The sequence below is a fragment of the Lepus europaeus genome, chromosome 15 (genome assembly GCF_033115175.1).
Source record: "Lepus europaeus isolate LE1 chromosome 15, mLepTim1.pri, whole genome shotgun sequence".
NCBI lineage: Eukaryota > Metazoa > Chordata > Mammalia > Lagomorpha > Leporidae > Lepus > Lepus europaeus.
This window is the reverse complement of record NC_084841.1, coordinates 40833929-40842245: the sequence shown is the minus strand read 5'-3', so window position 1 is coordinate 40842245 and position 8317 is coordinate 40833929. Positions and strand designations below refer to the sequence as shown.

General features: G+C 48.0%; 1 protein-coding gene across 3 annotated transcripts; it reads right to left on the bottom strand.

Moving 5' to 3' along the window:
* Window positions 1-1650: 1650 nt before the first annotated feature.
* FST (follistatin) lies at window positions 1651-7814 on the bottom strand. Of its 3 annotated transcripts, none has more exons than XM_062211900.1 (6): window positions 7706-7814; window positions 5738-5929; window positions 5116-5334; window positions 4544-4768; window positions 3605-3832; window positions 1651-2852 (listed from the first exon to the last, which is right to left on the bottom strand). In XM_062211900.1, exons 1-6 carry the CDS (start codon window positions 7788-7790, stop codon window positions 2770-2772), a joined length of 1032 nt encoding a protein of 343 aa, XP_062067884.1. In that variant the 5' UTR covers window positions 7791-7814; the 3' UTR covers window positions 1651-2769. The 3 variants fall into 3 exon arrangements, with proteins under 3 accessions (XP_062067884.1, XP_062067883.1, XP_062067885.1); XM_062211899.1 differs by having other exon boundaries at window positions 1652-2852; window positions 3605-3835; XM_062211901.1 differs by lacking the exon at window positions 1651-2852 and adding an exon at window positions 2862-3120 and having other exon boundaries at window positions 3605-3835.
* Window positions 7815-8317: the final 503 nt, after the last annotated feature.

The window sequence follows — 8317 nt, the reverse complement described above, 5'->3', positions numbered from 1 at the left end:
CCAATAACCAATGGCCGCTTTTGAGTGTCTGTAGCATCCCAGGACCAAGTAACAAATCAATTCCAGGAAGAGCTGTGAAACCAATTCTGTCCTGACTCCTTTCCTGGGAGCCCCTCCCCAGGGTAGCTCATCCGCTAACCCTCAACCTTCTTGGGGTTAATTGCAACTTGATTGTTTTCGTCACTTCTGCTTCTCTTTTTCTGGCAACCCAGGGAGGGTATATAATAAAACTCTGGACTCTTAATCATTAATACAGACTCTGCCTGCCAAAACTCCTCTGCCTCCACCAAATTTCTCATTTGGTGACCACAGTGGAGAGTCAACATTTGCTGCTAATAGTTTTTGGTGATTATTCTTAAGAAACAGAGTTTTCACAAGGGAATAAAACTTGAAAAAGAAATGGAGTAATCTCACTGTCTATAACTCTCTCTCTGTCTCTCTCTCTCACTGTCTAACTCTGCCTGGCAAAAAAAAAAAAAAAAAAAAGAAATGGAGTAAAACACTTTGAAAGAAAAAAATCTATTTATTAAGTAATTTTGGCAACATTGAAAATTCTTTGCTCTTTCCCTTTCATAGTCTCTACTCAGAATTTCTAACTGCTGGCATTTGATATTTTTAATATTCTTGGGCTTTGACTATGTAGCACACTGAATAGGAAACTTGTGGTGAGAAACTACTTATGTAGCCCATGTATTACAGTGTATCACGGGGACCACTGATACTCCCAATGCTGTCCTATGGCTGTGATAGTATCTAACAAAAACTGCCAAGCACTGACATGCTTTCTTTTGAATTTCATGATCGAATCCCCAGGAACCATGCACAACACTGTGAAAATCTCCATTCTCATCCTTACCTAAGTGTTTAGAATTCCAAGACTGTCATGCCTATTTCTGCAGTTGATACTCTGATTTCTAGAATGTGCCTGTCAAATATTACCAGTCTGTTTTTACTTCTCCTTGTGATGGGTGGTTTTTGCAAATATCTAAGATTCACTTTATTTAAACAATTTTTTACTTGTTTGAAAGGCAAAGAGGAAGAAATTTCCCATTCGCTGGTTCAATTCTCAAATGTGTACAACAGCTAGGAGTGAAAGAACTCAACATGGATCTGCCATGAGGATGGCAGGGACTCAAATACTTGAGCCATTTCCTGCTGCTTCCCAGATGAGAATTAGCAGGAAGCTGGAATGACAGGTCAGGACTTGAACTCCTGGCACTCCTGATCCAGTGTGTAGGCATCCCAAATAGTGACTTAAGAGCTGTGCCAAACACCAACCACAGGTGCACCTTACTTAATAAGGAAAGTAGGATACAGGGTGCCCCTGCCGATGGCAATGAGCCTGTAAATAAGAAGGACTAAGCTAAGAAGATGGTTGCTTTAAAGAGAAAACTTTAGGCTTGGTTCAACACAGGGAGAGGTCCACATCTTGAATGTTCCTCTGCGTGTTTCATGACATGCATGTGTGCCTCCTACACAGGAGTTACTGGATCTCAGATCCCTTTATATTCCAAATTCCAAGCTTCTGTTGGCCTTGCCACTTATTTTCAAAATCACTGTAATCCTTAGTAAATGTTACCATATACATTTTTACCTAAAAGCCCAAACAACCACTTTTGCACCATCAAGAATTGAGGCTATTGGCTTTTTAAAATTTTTTTATTTTTTCACTCATCATTTATTTACAAATACACATTATAACTTTTATATACATTGCACATTTACATGGTAGAAAAGTACAAAACTATATATTTAAATGAATTTATATTTAACTTGCCATGTTTGAAAATATAAAATTGCATCAGAAAAAAGTATTATGAAAAGCAAGAAACTTGAACTGATAAAGCTTCAATATAACTTTGAGTGACACACTGGTTGAAAAGAGCTAATTTAAAAGGTACAGCCAGCTAGTTTAAAGGAGACACCAAACAGAAGCTGAATGTGTAGCTTCCACCTTCCTTTAGTCTCCTGATACCCACATCACTCCATTTCTTTGGATCTCTACCATCATAAGAGTACATCACTAGGATTCTAAAGCAACTGTCATCCCCTTTCTCTCAAACATCTTCATCCTAACAAGAGAACTGAATTAGGAGTTTCCACAAAGATGCACATCCTCTGTACCTTGTATTTGAGTCAGAGTTATAATGCCTTTTGGTCAGTCAAGATTCCTTGTAAACAAAACCCGAGGGACCATGTATGTACAGATCAGGCAGCAGAAAATCCAATAAATAAACATGACGGAAACGGACATGCAAGTTTGTTAAAAGTGGAAAAGGGTCTAACAACAGTGAAATGTAGGGAGACAGATGAGTGAGTGAATAGTAAGGAATGGACTTAAATGGTTTACAAGGAAAAAAAAAAGCTTTTACTTTACAAGCAAGAGACCTCACAATAAATAACAACTGCTCTTCCTTTCATGAATAAATTTCTTCAAAAACAAGGTGTACAGTCAACCAGACATTGTATGTATAAATTATAAAAACATGACACAGTATAAATAAATGTCTACAAGTCTCAACTATGGGCCTCATCCAGTAGACCTCAAAATGACCGCCTCTCCATGTCCAATGAGTAGCAAGGTGGCCTGGGAGAGAGCTTTAGGACAAAGGTCTTTAATGTATAGTTTCCCCCCCAAATAAATAAGCATACACTTATTTACAGTATGGACAATATATTTTTTCTTTTCTTTCTTTTTCTTTTCTTTTCTTTCTTTTTTTTTTTTTTTTTGCTCATAGGCTATGTCAACACTGAACACTGGTGGAGGATTTACCACTCTAGAATGGAAGAAATAGGAAAGCTGTAGTCCTGGTCTTCATCTTCCTCCTCTTCCTCGGTGTCTTCCGAAATGGCTAGATGGGGGAATACAGGGGAGCTGTTGTTTAAATATGGACAACAACAGCGCAGAAGCAGCTCAGTGTATGTTTTCAAAGCCCTCTGATACAGCCATATTACAGCGTTGCGTTTTTATGTGACTTGCAGTAAGATGCTTTTATTTTTTGTTTTTGGCATCTGCTGTTATGCAATAAGTTTAATTTTTTTTAAAAAAACATAATCTATGAAGTCAAAAATTGCAGAAAGTTCTGAAGAATCAATGGCTCAGGTTTTACGGGCAGATTCCTGAAATTAGATAAAAAGCGCTCTTGTGTTCTAGTTATAACTGCTTTGGGTCCTTAATCAGAGTTAGTAGAGGCAACTGCAAAAAGCAGCAGCCCATGTGTGATATGATATCTGTCTTTGGTAAAAAACAACAACAAAAACAACAAAAAAACCTAAAATTTTTGAAGCAGTTAGTTTAGATTCAAGTGTTAATAAGGCAAAGAGCAAAGCGTATTACTAAAGCAAAAGAATTATGGGTAAACAACTGGAAATAGGTTTTCAGAGGCCATCCTGTTGATGATCACCATCCTAAAAGTCCTAAAAGCCAGGAAACATTGCAGAGAATCTCTTTGTGGGTCACTGAATTGCTGGTGAGATTCAGCAGCTGCCTAACTGGAATATAAATAGGCTCACGTGGGGAGGTTTGCGTGCTTTTTAAGTGTCCATTCCCCAGGGCTTGCCTGGGAGAGACTTAAATTGCAGCAAGGTTAAAAACCACACTTACAGTTACAAGATCCAGAGTGCTTTACTTCCAACAGCACACCTGAGGAGCAGGCAGCCTCCTTCATGGCACACTCGCTGGCGTAAGTGGCGTTGTCACTGGCGCAGACAGGCTCGTCGGACTTGCTGTCAGGGCACAGCTCATCACAGAGGGAACACCGGCCTCTGCCAACTTTGAAATCCCATAAACACTTTTTTCCACCAGTGCACTGGATGTCTTCACAGGACTTTGCTTCTAGGATATAATGTGTTTGTGATGAGTAAACTGACTTCCTCATTCTCTCTTTCTCTAATCTCATCAATAAATAGAAACAAATCACTTTTGTGTTATTACTTACGGGAGAGAGTAATGAAGAAGTTACACAAAAATATTTGATAATAAAAGTGAAATGTGCACACACCCACACGCACACACACACTCCCACCCTTCACAGCCCATTTCTAACATACAATAGTAGTGCATGAAAATAACATTTTTTTGGGGAACAGGATTTCAGAATATCCTTGAATTAAGTGTGTCTGATTATTTCCCACAAGTGGGATCTTTTAAAAAAGAATTCCATCAATTACTAGAATCTGACAACAGATTTCAGGAACTGTTAAGTAATTATTTTTCACTTCCAGCAAGTCTGGCACTTTAAAAAAAAAAAAGTGTAAAATTGAGAGTTTGAAGTTTTCTGAAATGGAACATTTTTTCCTGCACTTTGCAGGCATTTGAATATAGATGTCAGTGCTTCCAGAAAACAAGTTTCCGTGAGGAATGAATGAATGCTGTGATCATGAGGGTTTACTCAAAGCGGGGAGTATTTCGCCCTCTGGTGAAAGCATGTGCCTGGGGAGGCCCACAGCCTTCTTTATTGCTCAACCCAGCGGCTATCACCCGAGAGCCAGCCTTTTTGATCCTGCCTCCTCTGCTTTTCCTTCCTGCATTCAGAATACCTACTGATACACTTTCCCTCATAGGCCAGTCCGATGGATCTGCCCAGCAGGCAGGTCGCCTTCCTCAGGTGGCAGGCGCTGGGGTAGGTGACGCCATCGTTCCCACAGAGGTACTGTTCCGGGGAGGTAGGCTCAGGGCAAATCCGATTACAGGTCACGCAGTAGGCGTTATTGGTCTGGTCCACCACACACGTGGAGCTGCCTGGACAGAACACATCCCGACAGGTCTCTGAAACACAGAGAGAAACACACATTAATAGGCACCTGTGGCCCCTAAGGAGTGAGCATTTGATGTTACGGAGGCAATTATGGAATTAAAGCATCCAGTTTCAAAAGGCACTTGGGGAGTCCTGTGGTTTTCCAGAGAAAATCTACGACTCCAGGTCGGTCCCTTTAGCACTCTCACTATGTCTTTTCAAGTTACAAAAGTAATTCCTTTACCTGCTATCACTAGCATCGCTATGAGGCGCTTCCTGTGGACTACTCTATCCCCTACGGGGCTTCCAGAGGGTCTACGGTAGGTAGAGAGCTCCGAGGAGGGGAGCTGAGGGCTTGCTCAGGAAGGGCGGGACCTACTTTTACATTTGCCCTGGTATTGGACTTCCAGTTCCGGCTGCTCTTTGCACCTGGCCTTGAGGAGTGCACATTCGTTGCGATAGGTTTTGCCGTCCATCCCGCAGACGGGACCTTTCCAGGTGATATTGGAACAATCTGGGGCACACACGCAGCGGGGTTTGTTCTTCTTGTTCATCCGGCATTTCTTCCCGGGGCCACAGTCCACGTTCTCACACGTTTCTATGAATTGGAAAGAGGTAGGGCTTACAACCAGGGCCGGGCGATCCGTAGGTCAGCCCGGAGGTCGTGCTGGTGCTTGTGCAATCCTGTAGCTCCGAGTTTGCTCTCAGGAGCCCCCAGGCCCTCTCTTAGTGGGTTGGAGGGGGGCAGCGCCCCATGCCCAAATCTCTCTCCACACGTGGCTCAGAAGTCCGGGGACCTCTGCGGACTCTGTTTTGCGTAGAGTTGTGACAGGCAGGAATGGCTCCCAATGGCGTCTCAGAGCTGGGCGTAGGAAGGAGGAGCCCACCCACACAGCTCTCCAGGTTGCAGTCCCCCCCCCCCCCCCCCCAGCAGGTAGTGGGGAAGCCCAGGGTAAGACGCCCTCTGCTGAGGGCCTCAGGTTGGGGAGGAAGAGTCCCACCTTTACAGGGGATGCAGTTGGGGGCGCCCCCGTTGAAGATCATCCACTTGAAGAGCGTGTTGTCGTTCACGTCCTCCTCGGTCCACGAGGTGCTCAGGCGGCCCGTGCTGCAGCACTCCTCCTTGCTCAGTTCGGTCTTGTACAGGACCTGGCAGCGACCGTTCTTGGCTTGGCGGAGCCAGCAGTTCCCAGCTGTGAAGAGCCAGGGGTGGGAGGTGGATGCGCCGGCGAGCGGCGGGGCACGGGGAGAGGGAGGCGGCGGGCGAGCGAGCACAGACGACGCGGCGGGCGTGGGGAGGGGGTGAGCGTGGAGCAGGGAGGGCAGGGCGCGCGGCGGGGGAGACGCGCGGAAAATAAATAGGAGGGGGTGGAGGGGTGGGGAAGGAGGGGGGGAAAGCCCTGATCCCAGAGGTGGGGGGCAGACGAGGGGAGGCAGGGCGAGGCAGAAGCCAGAGCGCCCCAGCCATATCAATGTCAGTTAACCAGTGACCCAGACACAACACGTGCAGCTTGCATTGACTTTTACTAGACTGTTTACTTTTATTCGTCCCATTTCATAACCTGCAGCGACTCGAAGGGCAGATTAAAGAACCTGACAAAAACAGGATGCGACGGATGTTTTTACATGTTGGTTTCATGTAGGCGGCACGGGAATTATTTGTGACAGGGGTTAAGAAAGTGAGAGAACGGGAGAGGAGAGGGAGAGAGAAGAGAAGGAGACACACACACACACACACACGCACGCACGCGCGCGCGCGATCAAGCAAAAAGGCACTTGCGAAAAATGAAAGCAAAAAAGCAATCCGGAGCTGCCCCGCGCGGCCTCGAGGCGCAGCCCGCCCGACGGGCCCGTTTTGCAATCCGCCGCCCCTGAGCACGCCCGCGGCCACCGCGAGCTTTCGAAATCTCCGAGGGCTGCTTTCCCTGGCGCCCACGTCCCTGGACGCGGGCAGCCGGGCGCAGGGCGGTGCAGACGGCGGGGCCGCTCACACCCTGGAAACGTTCACGCTCACGCGGGCAGGGTACCTCGGCCCGGGGCGAGCGTCCTGCCGGGTTCCGGCTCCGTACACCTAGCTTCCACCTAGCACGAAGAAACCTGTGCAAGGAATCTCTCCCCCTTCCCCTCTTTTAACATCCAGATTTGGGTCAGGAAGTAAGACTTTAACAATAACTGGACCACAGGCTGCTAGTATTATTTAAAAAATTCTACCCGAGACTAATGGAAATAAACAGCTATTTTTACAAGACAAACTGAAGAGATTTACTCTTGATACAGCTCAGCATTTAAATCAGTTGTGGGCTGCTCGCTGTTTTACAGAAAGTTAACAGTCCGAGGAATGAAGCAAAGAAGAGGGAAAAAAAACTGCAAAGTAACTCACAACACTCCCGGGTAATAATTTGACTTTTTTTTTTTTTTTCGGAGTTGGGGGAGGGGGTTTGGAAGCAGCATCCATTAGGCAGAAAGCTACTTCCCTCGAAAATTTTCAGCACCTACATTTCCAAGTTTGGGCAAACTTTCTGAAACCACGTCCCCCAAGCCACCGGAGAAAATTCAGTGTCTCCGCAGCCCCGGGTCATTGTAAAAAGTCTCCAAAAGACGTGGGAGGCACAGAGGTTCGACTGCAAACCGGGCGGCCGAAATCCCCAGGCTACTACTGATGCTGGTCCCCAACCCCGGAGATACCATCTCAAGTCATCCCGGCCAGAACTCGGAGCATCTAACCCTAACTACTGAGGCAGACTCCAGCCTGCTCCTTTTCCTTTTAAAGGAGAGCCGAGCTCCCAACTCCGCTGCCGGTCCCAAAGTGTCACTGGCTTGGTGTTTCCCCACTGCTCTCCATCGCGGAGTCGCTAACTTGGTCCAACATCTTCCAAGAGCAGCGTTGGGGCGAACAGACCACGGAAAAGTAGAGCCCCCTGCCCTCAGCCCAGCCTGCCCAGCGCATCCCCCCCCCTCCCCTCGCTTACCCTGGGCGCTGCGGTCCTCCATGAACTGGCAGAGCAGCAGCAGCAAGAGGCAAAGCCCGCCGGGCTGGTGCCTGGCGCGGACCATCCTGGGGGCAGGCGCGGGGCGCGGGGCGCGGGGAGCGGGCGCGGCGGCGGGGCGGCTGGTGCGAGCGGCGCGCGTCTCGGAGGCGAGCGGCGGAGGGCGCAGCGATCCGGGCGCAGCCCCGCGCTCACAGCCGGCCGCCCGCGCGATTCAATGGACGTCAGAAGCCGGGCGCAGCCGCGCTTTAAATCTAGACGGGGGTCTCCGCGGTTTGCGGTGGGCGGTCTCCCAGTGTGTGGGGCTGTGGGAGGGCGGCCTCGAGCGAGGGTGTGCGCGGCTCCTTGGGGGTGGGGAGCTTTTAAAAGTTCACTGTGAATCAGGTGACATTTCCCACCTTCTGGAAACCCTTCCCAGTTATCTGTCGGAGGTGCCCGAAATCAAAGCGGCAGGAGGGGAATCGCCGAGTTCTTATTTGCGTAGGAGCGGGAGGGAGGGGGCAGTCGGCCGGGGCGGGGGGTGGGGGCGACGCTCGGGGGTGGGGAGCGGGGAAGAACACCCACTTCATGTCCTGCACGCCGCCGCTTGCGGGC

What these genes read in the sequence shown, in the direction of transcription:
- FST (XM_062211899.1), bottom strand. Translation starts at nt 7,790, where the DNA reads ATGGTCCGCGCCAGGCACCAGCCCGGCGGGCTTTGCCTCTTGCTGCTG. An exon ending in CTATGAGGGAAAGTGTATCA is followed by an intron (nt 3,836 to 4,543) that starts GTAGGTATTCTG and finishes ATTATATCCTAG; the next exon opens with AAGCAAAGTCCTGTGAAGAC. An exon ending in GCACTCTGGATCTTGTAACT is followed by an intron (nt 2,853 to 3,604) that starts GTAAGTGTGGTT and finishes TCCCCCATCTAG; the next exon opens with CCATTTCGGAAGACACCGAG.